The sequence below is a fragment of the Dipodomys ordii genome, unplaced genomic scaffold, assembly GCF_000151885.1.
Source record: "Dipodomys ordii isolate 6190 unplaced genomic scaffold, Dord_2.0 Scaffold110, whole genome shotgun sequence".
Classification (NCBI taxonomy): domain Eukaryota; kingdom Metazoa; phylum Chordata; class Mammalia; order Rodentia; family Heteromyidae; genus Dipodomys; species Dipodomys ordii.
The window spans coordinates 3,770,223-3,785,400 of NW_012267326.1; the positions used below are offsets into that span (position 1 = coordinate 3,770,223).

General features: G+C 39.3%; 1 protein-coding gene across 1 annotated transcript in view; it reads right to left on the reverse strand.

Annotated features, from left to right (window-relative positions):
• Gadl1 (glutamate decarboxylase-like 1) overlaps positions 1 to 15,178 on the reverse strand; it is a 212,531-nt gene that overhangs the window by 132,094 nt on the left and 65,259 nt on the right. The window contains exons 9-11 of the mRNA XM_013028478.1: positions 12,001 to 12,117; positions 7,097 to 7,161; positions 6,624 to 6,705 (exon numbers count right to left, since the gene is read on the reverse strand). Of these exons, the coding sequence (XP_012883932.1) occupies positions 6,624 to 6,705; positions 7,097 to 7,161; positions 12,001 to 12,117 (264 nt within the window). The remainder of the gene's footprint in view (positions 1 to 6,623; positions 6,706 to 7,096; positions 7,162 to 12,000; positions 12,118 to 15,178) is intronic.

The window sequence follows — 15,178 nt, forward strand, 5'->3', positions numbered from 1 at the left end:
GGGAAGGGAAGGGAAGGGAAGGGAAGGGAAGGGAAGGGAGGGAAGGGAAGGGAAGGGATGGACACGTGTCACTCAAGTGGTAGAAAAACCCAGAGTTCATCCTCAGGACTGTCAAGCAAATGAAAGACTACATGCTAGAAACACATATAATGGACATGAGTGCCCTTAACATGTGTGTACCAGGGGAATACATAAAAGGCATCCTCTGGTATTGTGTCTTTTCGTCTTCTCTATCAGAATTTTCTGATCTATCTCTGATAAATACGTATTACCTCTGAAATAAAAATATAAAAGTGGGCAGATTTTTTTTAATTTGCAGTGTCAGCACAATCTTTCTAGAAGAGTAAAAAGCAAAGAAGTCAAATTCTCTGCTGGCTGCCAGGTTCAAGAGAAAGGTCTGTAGGTTAACGTCAAAAGACAGTAGGAGACAGAAATGAGTGGGCTGATATACACTCCAAAGCCTTCTGATGAGTACGTTTCATGTTCTTATCTGTCTGGGAGGCTTTTTAAGACCAAAAAAACCCATTCTTCTAATAAACATTAAAAATCAAAAGGTGGATATTGAGATTTTCTGTATCTAAGCAACCAAACCTTAGAATATTTGGCCTTTTATTTTAGATCAAAGGATCAAAACTGTCTTTGATCCAAAACAGCTATGTAGACACACGGCATTTACATCGCAGTCAATCTATTTATCATCTCAGATTTAAAAAAAAATAACTATGGTTTTCTTTTCATCCCTGTAATGAAGAGCGGGTTAGTAACAATACAACTTCAATAAAAGCAGCAAGGCCTTGTTCCTGAAGCAATCTCTGCACTAGCACAGGACATTTAAAAAGACACAGCTCCAGCTAGCCAATCAGAATACTCTGTGGATGTCAGAGCTATGGGGAGAGCCAATTAGGGAACTGTGTTTTCCCTTCCCAGCAGTGCACAACACTAAGCAATTTGCTTTCTTTTAACTACAGTTATCCTTACATGGAGTGAAGAAGTGAGCCCCGATTAAAATCACTGCTCACCAAGGGCCTCTGGAGTTGCACTCAAGCCTGTGTAAGGCTGAGCAATAATCTCATTAGCTGTAATGTTAGTCACTCTATCTCAGACTTCTCTAAAAGAACAACACAGATCGGGAGGAAACTAAAAATACCTGCTTTTGTTTTGTTTTGATTTTTGCTGACATAAAATCAGATATTTCTGAAGATTTTTAATGTATTTAATCAAGCATGAAAATTTGCAATTTATTTTACTTATTGTTTTCTTTTCTGTTTGTTTTTATTGAGATAAGATCTCAGTACATGGACTAGGCTGGCCTCATACTTGTGATCCTCTTCCTTCAGTCTCCTGAGCACTGGGATTACAGGCTTTAATATCACATTTGGTTCTCAATAATTTTTAGTTTAGTATTCTTTTTTTTTTTTTTTTTTGCTTTCACATTTAATTCTTTTTAGGCACCGGGGACATGGTGGTGAATAAAATGAGGTGATCTTGAGGCAGATCAGAACAAGAGGTAAAATAAATTCCAAATCCTTAATCCATAACCTCTTATCCACTAAATGTCTTTCCACACTCTTTCATCAATAGCCTATGGGATGTGTCCTACCCTTATCCGCCAACCCTTATGAGGAGAAAATTAGTCAGGTTCAGAGTTGTGTCAGGATATCTTCAAGGATGAACTGGCTGTTAATTACTCTCTTATACTAGGAGAAAAAAAAGAAAATATCTTATAACAGGTAAAGAAAAAACTTAAATACCATACTCATGATTAGTGGGATATACCAGGCCTGCCAAACAACCTGATAAAAGGGTGCTTTCTTCTCTAATCTTTCTCTCTCTCACCCCTCTTGTCCACTCCAAGTAAAGATTCTAGAAAAGTTTATTAGAAAAGGTGTATGGCACGTGGCATAGATATGCTGCAGGAAGATAGCATGTCAGCCCAGGTCAGCCATCTTGGCCATCTGCCCTCTCCCTCCATCAGTGCTGCCTCTCACCTCCCTTCTTGAGGTACAGCCTTCATCCAGCCTTTGCCTGTCAGTTCCTGCTTTTTGCCTCAGTTTTGTTTCTTCTATCACAGAGTCAGTTTCCCTGTTATCAGCATCAGTCCCTCTCCTAAGGTACCTGTATCCTAGTGGAAGGGAAAGATTTATGAGAAATCACAATCACTCATAGTAGCACGAGCTTCACAGGAAGGGAGCCATCTAAGAAGAGAGTGGAGAGATGTCCATGAACTTTGGCTTAAGGAAGTGCCATTTAGACTACGACAGGATGGAATCCATTCATATTCCTATTAACACTGTTAAGAGCTCAAAGCGAGACCCCAGTATAGGCCCCTCTCTGGCCTGCTACCATCTTTGTTCTTCAAGCAGTTCAGAAGAGTTCTCTGAGGAACTCTCCCTGAAATAAAGTCTAAGACCCCCTTTCTACAGAGGCCTACTTTGCACTCAGATACCAATAATAATTGGAATAGGTGTTGAAAACCATTCCCCACTCCCTAGTCCCCAGTCTATTACCATCAGATCAAGACCTCTGCCCTCCAGTCTTTCTTCTCTATGCTCAGTTTTCCCTGGACTTTTGAGTTTTTATTTCTAAAGGCTTCTATGTCACATACAACTTTGGATAAATATGTCTGTTATCCTTTTTTTTCTCTCTCTCTGTTTTCTTGTCGGTTGTTGGGCCTGAACTCTGGGCCTGGGTGCTGTCCCTCTGCTCTGCAGCTAAAGGCTAGCACTCTATCACTTGAGCCACTTCCAGCTTTTTCCTGCTTATGTGGTGCTGGGGAATCGAACCCAGGGCCTCATGCATGCAAGGCAAGCACTCTACAACGGAGCCACCTTCCCAGTCCCATGCTTTTCTCTTGTTAATCTCTTTTATCATAGGGATGTCAGGTGTGAGGCTTGCCATTACTGAGGGAAAGATATTACTTTTCCCTCCATTTGACCTTCTGTCAGTTTGATTAGCACTACTGTTTCCTAATCATGCTAATGCCCTGGGCATTCTGGTTTAGCCTTCTTCCTCTTCTATCCAATCTGTAGATGATAAAGTTCTTCAAGACTCTCTTCTTTGGTCATTCCATTTTGTCCCTCCAGGGTTTCTTCTATTACCTACATATCAACTATTCAAAATAGGCTTTTCTAGCCCAGACTTCCTGTCATATAAGCAATCCTTGTGTCAACTGCCTACATGACATCCTCACTTGAATATCTCATTGGGACCTCACATTTCATATGTCCACCTCTAAAGAAAACATATTTCACTCTGAATTCTTTTCCTCCTCCATCTACCTAAACAGGACCATTCACTCAAGTGCTGTATCCATCATAGGGAATCAAGTATAACACCTGCTTCTCCTTCATTGCCCCCCCCATATGTAAGTGGGAATTTATTCCTGCCTACTTGATAGTTAGACATAGCCAGGATTTTATAACATTATTTTTCCTGTCATCAACTCTTGTTTAGATACTGAAGATCAATCTTTGCTATTATGTACACTCATGTTCCCTTCCAACTTACTGTCCTAAATGAAAATCTTTTTTGTTAATTGTGAAAATACTGTACAGAGGAGTTACAATTACATGGGCAAGATAATGAGTACATTTCTTATCAAGCATTGTAGCCTCCTCCTTTTCCCCTTCCCATCCCATCCTCCCCCCACCCCCCACCCAACCCTCCCCCCCCCACCAAAGTTGTAAAGTTCGTTTTCGACATAATGACTTGTACATCTCGTTGTTGCAATGGGTCCACCTGTATCCCTATTTAAACGATTTGTTTTTTCCCTTCCCCTCCACAAATTATAACAACATCAAATACAGTGAAAGCAGGGGTTATACCATGGGGGAGGGACATCCAAAAAAACAACTAAATGAAAATCTTTTCAGATCACTCTCTGACTTTAAAGTTCTTCTACTTTCAAAGATCAAGTCTAAAGTCATTAAAATATTCTCTGTGATTTGACATGAGCTACTCACAGCTTTATCCTTTGGTCTCATTTCATACCACCCTCTGTCCTTCAGCCACAATAAGCTCTCTCAGTTTCTCAAACTTAACAAGGACTTTCTCTCCTTAGAAAATTCGGACAAACTGTTCCTTCCACCTTGACCATATCAAGTCTTCCCACTTTGTGCTAAGCTACTCTCTACATCAGATAGAGAAGCATTTAACTTCAAGCCACAGACTACCCACTGGAGACCCTTAATGCAATAAGTGTATTTAATTCATTCATTCATTCATTCATTCATATTTCTCTCTCTCTCTCTCTCTCTCTCTCTCTCTCTCTCCTGCCAGTCATTGAGCTGGAAGCCTCTTAGTGCTCAAGGATAGCATTCAACTGCTTTGAGCCACCGTGCCACTTCTGGTTTTCTGGTAGTTAATTGGAGATAAGAGTTTCACAGACTTTCCTGTCTGGGCTGGCTTTGAACCTCACATCCTCAGATCTCAGTCTCCTGAATAGCTAGGATTGCAGGAATGAGCCACCAGCACCTAGCTTACTCTGAGAGTTATCTTAACTTTATCAGCAAAAAGCCAAAAGTTTAACAGTGGCTCAAGTGTCAGAACACCAGTTTTAAGTGAAAAAAGCCAAGAGAGAATGTGAGGCACCAGAATGCACACAAAAAGGAGAGAGAGAGTGACTTAGCCTGGCTCATATATCATGATTGATCTTACTATTCCATTTGGATTAAAAATGATCTTTTCATCAAAAGATATATCTATCTATCTATCTATCTATATATATCTATATATACACGTGTGTGTGTGTGTGTGTGTGTGTGTGTGTGTGTGTGTGTATAACTTTAACATACTAAATTTCCTGCATGGTGAATGCGATTCCCTTAACCTTTCAATTTCAACTGTATGAGTAGACCTGGGTTTTATTGTTATCAGTGGGATCCAGGAATGATTTTTTTTAAAAAAATAAAGTAAAAATTTAACCACTGTCAAGGAGTTATATTATCCAGAACAATTTAAATGTCTTAAGTACATAAATGTAAATCAATTCTTGGCTAAATCACTCAAATATCATTCAAGAAGGAAAACTCTACAGAAGTACTTGAGTTATTCAAAAGAGAGTCATAAAACTTTAGTTCTAAATTTTCCATTCCTGAGAGTGTCACACAAACAGTTAAGTTTGTCATTTGGGTCGGCTGAGTAGTAAGAAAGCGAATGTCAAATGCCTGTCATTTTAAATATGCCTGTGCATTTATATTCTTTTATCTAGTCTAAAAGGAGAGTATGGCTTACATTTAACTCTATCTCCTAAAAGCACAGCTATGGGCAAATTGAACATAGCTCATACATGATACATTAATCTTGTTTGTGTGTGTGTGTGTGTGTGTGTGTGTGTATGTGTACAAGCACACACATGTGCATGCCAGTACTGGGGCTTGAACTCAGGGTCTCAAACTCTCACTTGGCTTTTTTGTTCAAGATCTGTGCTCTATTACTTGAGCCACATTTCCAATTTTTTGGTGGTTAATTGGAGATAAGAGTCTCATGGGCTTTTCTGCCCTGGCTGACTTAGGACTCTGATCCTCAGATCTCAGCCTTCTGAGTAGCTAAGATTACAAGCTAGCCACCAGTGCTGGACTTGGATACACTAATCTTAAACTACCTTTCAGTTATCATCACAGAGCAATTTAAGGACTTAACTTAGAAAGGTAAAGTGGTATTGGATACAATCTACCATAGCCAACTTCACAGAAAGGCAGACTCATTTCCCTTAGTGTTCACATGTATACAAACGGTTTGTAGATTCTGGTGGACATTGTCTGATCACATCAGAATGTCCAGGATATTAACATATGAATATCACAACAGTTTTTGAAAAAAAGAATTTTAAATAGCCTTAAAAATAAAAATAAAATGGCTTTAATGTTGGCAAGGGAGTTCCCCAGGGGGAAAAATATAAACAGATGGCTGAGAAAGATCGCCCACATTCTGAACACAGAGCTTGAAGAGGCATTTCGAAGAAAGCAGCAGCACTTGCCAGTCTGGGCCACTTCCCACCAGGATCCTTATTTAATTATGGAAAACACAGAGTTGATGCCTCTAGCCAACAGGACCCAACAACTCCTGTCCCACTTGCTTCCCATCATCTATACAAATTTCCAGCCCTCTACCTCATTCTAAAAGCACTAGCCACTTGAGAAAAGCGATCCCCTAATAAATTAGCATGCCACCATCAGCACTGAACTTGTGGTTCTCATGCAAATAGCTGTTGAGTTCCAGCCAAGCACATCAAGCATTCAATTTCCTGTGTGACCCACATCTGTCACATTTTCTCAGTGACAAATCTTGTGATCACTCAAATCCCAGACTTAATCAACAAGGAAAAAAAAGTCACTTAATAACATTTAAAACTGAGTTTGAAAATATAATCCAAATGAGGGTGAGAGAGAGCATTTCTCTATAACAACAACAACAAAAATGATAGTTTACCTAAGTCACATTCATAAGATTACTGGACCAAAAATCCCTAGATCTTTTATCTGAGTCTATCTTTCAAGGCCAACATCATTTCCCAAAGAACTGCACCTACTACTGGTTGGAAACATCAGAGGATTAGCAACTGAAGCCTTTACCTATAATGAGTTAACCCCATAGTCTCCCAGAAACCATAGAGGAAAACTTACGGATTTGTCTTTCACCAGGAGAGCACAGCACTGGACTCCAGCCATCAACATCTTGTGTGGGTTCCAGGCCACTGAATCGGCCCTATTGTGTTAAACAAAGAAAGGGACAGAGCAGGCAAGGCACTTGATTAATTTCTCCAAGGTAGAAGGAAATCTGGCATTAGCAGTATCTACATTCAGTCTTCATTCACAAGTCATTGTTCTAGAGGAGTTTGTGGAGTTTGGAGCAATTTGGTTGCTTTTGCATTATGCTAGGATTTTTGTTGTTGTTGTTGTCGTTGATGTTGTTCTTTGCTTTATTTTATAGGGTAATTCTTGAACAAAAGAAGCTCAAGGACAGTGCCCAGGACCTGAGTTCAAGCCTCAGGACTGACAGGCAAAAAGAAACAAAAAAGCACCACTTGCCAGGGAAAATCTCAAAGAAACTTGTTTGCCTAAAGAAAGTCAGCTACAAAATAGAAAACAACATTTACCTGTTGATGCCATGCAGAAGCTTGCAGTACTTCCTAGAGACCAAAGCTGAGCCACCCCAGGAAGCCTGTTGAGATATTTATATAACAAGAACAACATTATTTCAGGGGCACTCCCACAGATAACTCTCAGTGACATCTCCACTGGTGCTGTCTGGAACTCCACTGGTAGTATTGAAACACCCAGAACTTCTTCAGAGTAGTAAGCTTTTCATTGACCAGCAGAATGTAAGAGAACATACTGTAAACAAATTGGCATGTTGGCCAGTTGGGCTTTGGATGGATGAAAATGGATTGAAATGACACACCTGGTAGCAGAAGCCAGTGATTTACACCTGTAACCCTAGTTACTCAAGAGGCTGAGCTCTGAAGATTACAGTTTGAAGTCAGAGTGAGCAGATAAATCTGAAAGATTTTGTTTCCAATTAACCAGAAAAAAAGCTGGAGGTGAGGCTGTGGCTCAAGTGGTAGAGCACTAGCTTTCAGGAAAACACACACACACACACAAGCTCTGAGTTCAAGCCCTAGTATGAGCACGCGCACACACACACACACACACACACACACACACACACACACACACAAATTGGTGCCATCTTCAACCCTAGAAATTAAAAGCTGGCAATGATTTCATGAGGCTGGCAGTTGCCATACTTACTGTACTGTGAGTCATGGCTGAAGTTCTGGCATTCTATACAATGAATGGGCTACATTGCTGACAACATGGATGGAAGGCAAACTCAAATGGGATGAAGGGAATCATCTTTCAATAATAATTAGATCCCTTCAGCCTTGAGGTTCTCTGAAATATTGGCAAATCATAGGTGGAAGAGGGGAAGCTTGTGACTTAAGGAAATAATGTATTGGAGAGGTCAATTCTCTAAGCATCGGGGAGAAGAGATGAGGTTAAAGGAGATGAAAGAAGTCCCATAAACAATACATCTGGAAGGGAAGGCAAAGGAATAAATCCAGAAAATATGAAAAGTCACTTTGGTGTGAGTTTTCATCTGTAGGCAGCTTGAAGGAAATGGCTTGAACCATGTTGAAGGTTCTCCACATCAACTGAGAATGGAGCTATTCCATTTTCCTAACTCAAGGATTTGCAAAAAACATCATTCTCTAAATGATGAAGGAACCTGGTTTTCTATAAGGTTTTCAATAAGGACTTTCATTTATTGAATTATTTCTACATGCTAGGTAACACAATAATTATTTCACACTTTTTTATTTTATTGTGGTGCTAGTTCTGGGATTTGAACTCAGGGTCTGGGCACTCTCCATGAGTATTTTTGCTCAAGGCTAGTGTTCTGACACTTGAGGCACAGCTCTACTCTGGCTTTTTGCTGGGTAATTAGAGATAAGACCCTCATGGACTGTCCTGCTGGCTTTGAATAGCAATCTTCACTAGGATCTGTCTTCTGAGTAGCTAGGATTACAGGTGTGAGTGATCAACACTCAGTTTTTTTATATATATATTTTTCTCTTTCATGAACTGATTGATAGGAAAAAATAGTCTTGAGGCAGAGGTAAAAACAGGACTGATCTCTAAAAGTCCATGGCTCTACACACAATGTTTGAAACTTGCTCCAGGACTTGGAATGAATGATGAGCAGGTGTCTAGAAGCTTTGCCTGGATGGAGAGGATTGGCAAAGCCACCAGCCTCTATCACACATTAGACCTGGGCCAGCTCTGACCAAGGCTGGGGCAGAGGTAGAATGGCATTTTGCTTTCACAGAAAACAAAATGGTCATCGAGACAAAACACCCTAAAATATATATACTTAAAATAAATGTTGCAATGGTTAAGTAGAGAACCAAATTCAAGATAACATCCAATATATGAGTTATCATTTTTGTATGCCACTAAAGAAGAAAAAAAATTCAGAGATGAAAAAAGTAATTTTAGTGTGTATGCTGGTATGGGGCTTGAACCCAGGGCCTGGCTGCTGTCCCTTAGCTATTTTGCTCAAGCTGGTACTCTACCTGCAAAAGTATTTTTGAGCCAGGTGCTGGTGGCTCACGCCTGTAATCCTAGCTACTCAGGAGGCTGAGATCTGAGGATTGTGGTTCAAAGCCAGCCCAGGCAGGAAAGTCCCCAGTTAACCACCAGAAAACCAGAAGTGGCTCTGTGGCTCAAGTAGTAGAGTGCTCACCTTAGGTTGAAATTCTCAGGGACAGTTCTCAGGCCCAGAGTTGAAAAAAAAAGATATCTTTGAAAGTTCATATTAAAGTTAATAAAATATGATACAAATGTATGACAACCTGGGATTCATGGAAAACCAAGGAAAATAAGTAATCATAATTGTATTTGAAGAAGAATAAATACATTTTTATATTTTAAAGGACCTGTAAATTTCCAAAATAGTCTATCATATGATATGAACAAAGGTTTTTTTTGTTTGATTTTTAGCAATTCAAGTTTTTTTTTAAGTATACCTAATATTTAGCGAAAGTGGTGGTAATGTAAAGCTGAATAAAATGACATACTCTGTTAGCTGGCCAATAGCAACACTTCAGGTAGGTAATTTATAACTTCTTCAAATGGGGTTTCAGTATTGGTATCTGCTCACATTTCAACATTCATTGTATTGATTTTATAGATTTGAAAGCATAACAATACATTATGCCCTAATATAATATGAAGTTGAGTTCTTTGATAACTGTGGAAATAAAGAGAAATAATCAAATACATAAACATTGATGCTTAAATATTCTACTCTCATTAAAAAAAACATCAAATATGGATTATACAGTTTATGTAAAATGAGGCTTCTGTGGCAGTTTTTAAATTGGGAATGATTCTTAAAGATTTATGGGGCTTAGAGAGAATTGTGATTTATAGATATGAAAGAAAATCTCTCTAATTTTTTAAATTAAAAATGGAACTTGTTAAGAAATACTTTCTTTAAGAACGTCAGTTCTTTAAGAAACATCAGTTTGGGACATTAGTTTGCTTATTTTTTTAACCCCAGGACCATGGCTTGAACTCAGGGCCAAGGAGCTCTCGTGTAGCCTTTTTTTCCCCTCAGAGCTGGTGCTTTTTCTCTTGAGCTATAGCTCCTCTTCCAGCTTTTTGCTGGTCAAGGAGATAAAGGTCTCACAGACTTTCTTGCCTGGCTGGCTTGAAACCATGACCCTCAGATCTCAGATCCTGTGTAGTTAGGATTATAGATGTGAACCATAAGGCACCTGCCTGGACATATTTTAAAAGTACAAAATTATATATGGGAATATCCTCCACTGTTTCTACTTGGTAAGTTAAAACATATTTGTTTGGTCAGGAAGCTCTGGGACCCTTGGGATAGTGCTCAAGATAGTGCCAAATTCTCATAAACGTGTTCAACCGTCCCTTTCCTTAGGTAGAATCAAACAAATTGACTCCTGGATTCATAAAACAAAAAATTGAAAGAGAAAAAAGATGGAAGGAAACCACAGAGCTCAACAAGTATTCATAGCTGTCTGAGTTCAACATTTCAACCATGGATAAGCAGATTTATAATAACAGTTACCTTTAATTTATGGAAATTTGTATTATGAATAGCCCCCAGGACTTATGAAATTAATTAGAAAATAAAGCCAACCCTTTAAGTTAGAAAATTAAAAAGAATATAAATGATCTCAATCCCCCTCAAACAATTATCTCTGATAGATTCTGAGAAAACCTGATTTAATTATACTATGCAATTAAGTAATGCAAGTTGGGTTGTTTTTTTTTTTTTTTTTGCATTTTCTGGCTGATTGGAATCATACCATTTGAGAGCTAGAAAATTCTTTATCAAATACATTAGCCATCTCCCTTCCCAAAGGAAGAAACTAAAGTCCAAAGGCTTAGATTACAATGGACAGCAGGCAGATTACATATGGAGTAGTATGATGAAACCCTTCAGTGCAATTCAATACACACTTTAAAAATGAATGACAAAGTCAAAGCCCAACAAAATAAGCACCAGGAAATAGGTACCTGCAAAGAGGGATGGGGCTGTGGGGAAAAGGGGTAGATGACTGAAGCGGGAAGGCAGGGGAGAATGCAATCAAGTATCCAGAGCATCTACTATAAAATTAAGAAAAGTAAGGGCAGGGGTGAGTCAAAGGGGGGTTGAAAAGGGTGACACTGATCAAGATGCATTTCAGCTCCTTTGTACAACTATTTAAAGATAATAATAACAAAAATAAAACCCATTCAGGTCATAGATTTACTTTTTATTTAATTGTATTTTATTTTATTGTAAAGATGCTGTACAGAGGGGTTACAGTTACATGAGTAAGGTAATAAGTACACTTCTTGATGAACATTGTTACCACCTCCTTTGTTTTTCTCCTACTATCCCTTCCCAAAAAAGCATGGCAGGAATTTACAGTCAGGTCTGTTTCGCAGTGGGTCCTAGCAGGAGATTGTCTAAAGTTATAAAGTTATAAAGAACAGGAAGGAGGATGAATAGGATTGAAGTAGTTTACTGCATGTATGAAAACAGAGCAATGAAACTTGTTGAAATTGTTTTAAGAAGGGAGAAGGGGATAGGGAAAAGTAATAGAGGAGAATGGTTGGTTGAGCTATATTGTCAACATATATAGAAACGTCACCAAAAATCCCACATAAAACAGATGGATGCTGATAAAATAATACACAATGAAAAGAGAGTATATAAATTTTATATAAATTATATAGTTTATAACTACTATATAATCATAAATAAATGATACGAAGACGGGTCATAACTTGGAACCCACAAAACTAAATCAAAATACACTTGAAATCTTGGATGCTCCTTGAACCTTCCAGGAAACGCCATACATACTCCCCAAGTTAAAGCCACGATTGAAAGGAGGAAGGCTTCAGATCTAGTTCCTGAGAGTAAGAAAGCTAAAAGAGGAGGGAGTTAGTGTTACATTCTCATAGGTGAACTTACATCCACGTGGAGCCACAGCCCATGTCTCTCGCAGATGTCTGCTATTTCGTCCAGAGGGTCGAAGGCACCCAGGACAGTGGTACCTGCCGTGGCACAGACAAGGAAGGGTTCGGCCCCCTGTAAGAAGGAGCCACACACAAAGACAATCGTCACTGTCAGCACAAAACTTACTCTGCAGTCGTAGTTTGATAAACACAAAAGGCAAAGCATCCAGAGATATACAAGATTCTTAGGAGACAATTGTTAATTTAATGGGTGTTTTAAAAACTTCTACATTGTGCAGGCCCTTGTCATGGCATACATGTTTAAGCAACTTTCGTCCTGACTCAATATAGAGCTTCATCATAATTGCTTTCATTTGCTTCCTGTAGAATTTTCTGTTCTCAAGATGACCCAGATAGAAAGTGAATAACTTTACAGTAATGGTAACTCAACATTCCGTAGGGTTCCTAACTCCTCCTTGGGGAAATGTCTGGGACTTCCATAATGTCAGCCTTCTCCTCCTTCTAGAAAACAAACAAAAAGGAACAACAGGAGGACAAACCCCTCAGCCCTGGGGTTTAAGGCAGGCAGGCAGGCTTGTCTACTTTTCTCCTGGTAGAGTAAGTTCAGTTACCAAGCCATAATATGCTCAGGTAGAGACTCAGTAAAATCTGAACTGGACTTTGACCTTGGCTACCTCACATGCAGCACCATGCCCAGGGTACTGCAGGGGAAATTCACTGCACCTGCTGGGAAGAAGAGCTTGCATCACCCCTGCACATGGTTTTCACAGAGTCCGTGGCTGCAACTTGCAGAGTGAGCAGGTGCCAGTGGAAAAATGGGAGCCAAGGGACTTGGCTACCTTGGAAGCTACCTTAGCCACATATCTTAGCCCCATTAAGGGGCTTTGAACTAACCAAGTAGAGGAAGAATAGAGGAGATTGTTCCAAACATGTCAACACCAGCATGGTGGCAGTGATGTGGAATAATCTTGGAGGAAAACTTACAACCTTGAAGTTGTAAGGAGCACCTGGAATCCTAGGAGTCCAGTCCACCTGAGGAATCAGTGACTCCTGTCAGGTTATTATTTTACTCAGAAAGGCATTTTACCTCTATACAGCGTGTGGTGCCATTTCCCCTTCAGTTTTACCGCAAAGTGCATTGGTATGACAATATATTTTAATATCCTTTGATGTCAGAGGTTGTTGTGTTTGAACCAAACTCATTCCAATTTAACTGACCTTTGACAGAAAGATGTTATTTCTCAACGGAAAGTGGGGCAGAACAAGACCACTTGGTCCCACATCTCCAAATTGAGATGCCCAGGAATCAAAGTGATGGAACATAATGAATCCAGTTGCCATCTGGGGAGACAGCTGTGACACAGAGGCTGGGGTCTACCCCCAAACCTCTCAGAGCCAGGTCAGGAGGTAGGTGACAAAGCCCCTGGCAAACCAGGGCCTTTGCAAATTCTTCCCTGTACTCAACCACAACAGATTAAGTCTTTATCATGTCAGTGACCTAAATGAAATGAGAACAAATTTATATCAATTATTAAAAGCATCAGTAAAAGTAATTTACTAAAACTGTTGAAAGTGTCTTTATGGCTGGGCTTTCTCTATAAACTGCCTGACATCTTGACAGTCTGAAGAAAACACCTATGCAAGCTATGATAACTTACTAATGAATTTTCTTCACCTCTAAAAAAAATCTTGTTCTAAGCCTGGCACTCATGGCTCATGTCTGTAATCCAAGCTGCTTAGGAGGCTCAGATCTGAGGATCCTTGCTTGAAACCAGCCTAGGCAGACAAGTTTGTGAGACTCTTGTCTCTAATTGACCAGCAAAAAAGTGAAGTGGAGGTGTGATTGAAGTATGGAACAGCAGAGTGAAAAAGCCAAGTAAAAACAGGAGGCCCTGAGTTCAAACCCCAGTATTTGCACATACACAAAACAGTCTTGCCCAGATATTAAACTTTTACAATTTGGATTTAACCTTCCCTATTTTTCTCAAATCTCTTGCTGTTAATAACAAAATTAAGCAAATCTAATATGGATTACAGGCTGTCAACAAGCTATACTCCCTAAAAAAGTTTGTCATGGCAAACACACAAAAATACTTCCAAAGTATTCAATCATTACGCTAGTGTAGGCTTTCTTTCTTTCTTTCTTTCTTTCTTTCTTTCTTTCGTTCTTTCTTTCTTTCTTTCTTTCTTTCTGTTGTTGGTCATGGGGCTTGAACTCTGGGCCTGGGTACTGTCCTCCAGCTCTTCAGCTCAAGGCAAGTGCTCTACCACTTGAGTCACAGCCCCACTTGTGGTTTTCTGGTGGTTTAGTGGAGATAAGAGTCTCACGGACTTTCCTGCCTGGGTTGGCTTTGAACCGCAATCCTCAGCTCTCAGCCTCCTGAGTAGCTAGGATTACAGGCATGAGCCACCAGCACCTGGCTAATAATCACTTTCGAACTTCTGATGGCTTGTGATCATCACTTCATCAGGACATCAAAAAAAGGTCATGGGTTAAAAGATATTTTTAAGTGAATTATCATCAGCCAAGGAGTTGAATCACAGCACTAAAAATATATGGCTGTGTTGGTCTCTATATCTGAAGCAATAAGAGTTAAAATCTTGAACCAAAACAGCTAAGTCTGATCTACTGACAAAAATAAACTAGCCACTCTTAATATAGCAGAATGGATGCAGGCTTTGTTCATAGCAAATCCAGGCTTAAATATTAGCTGGCTTGAAAGAAAACTAGGAAGACAGGACAACTCTAAGCCTATTGCCCTACTTTTAAATGTGCCTCAAGCAATTTTTATTTTTCCAAGTTCTCAACTATAGAATTATGTCAGTTTTGTATGCTTTCATTGTCAAAACAAACAAAAAATGAGCACCAAATATAATAATGACTGCAGTAGAATAGAATCCATCATGCTAGAAATATGAATTGTTAATGATACTTTGAAATGGGAAGTTATGCTTAGGGAAGGCTAGGAATCTCACTATTTTGAAAATTGGTAAATGGGGGAAATATAAAACATTTATCCTGCCTTATAGGTGAAAACTGCTTCCTTAGGGAAATCAAATAGGAATGAAGAAAGGATTTTCTTTGTAGTAGAATGCCTGTCAATCAAGAAAAGAAGAAATGAGAGAATGAATTATAGCATCACTTAATGGATTGACTGGTATGGACAATGATC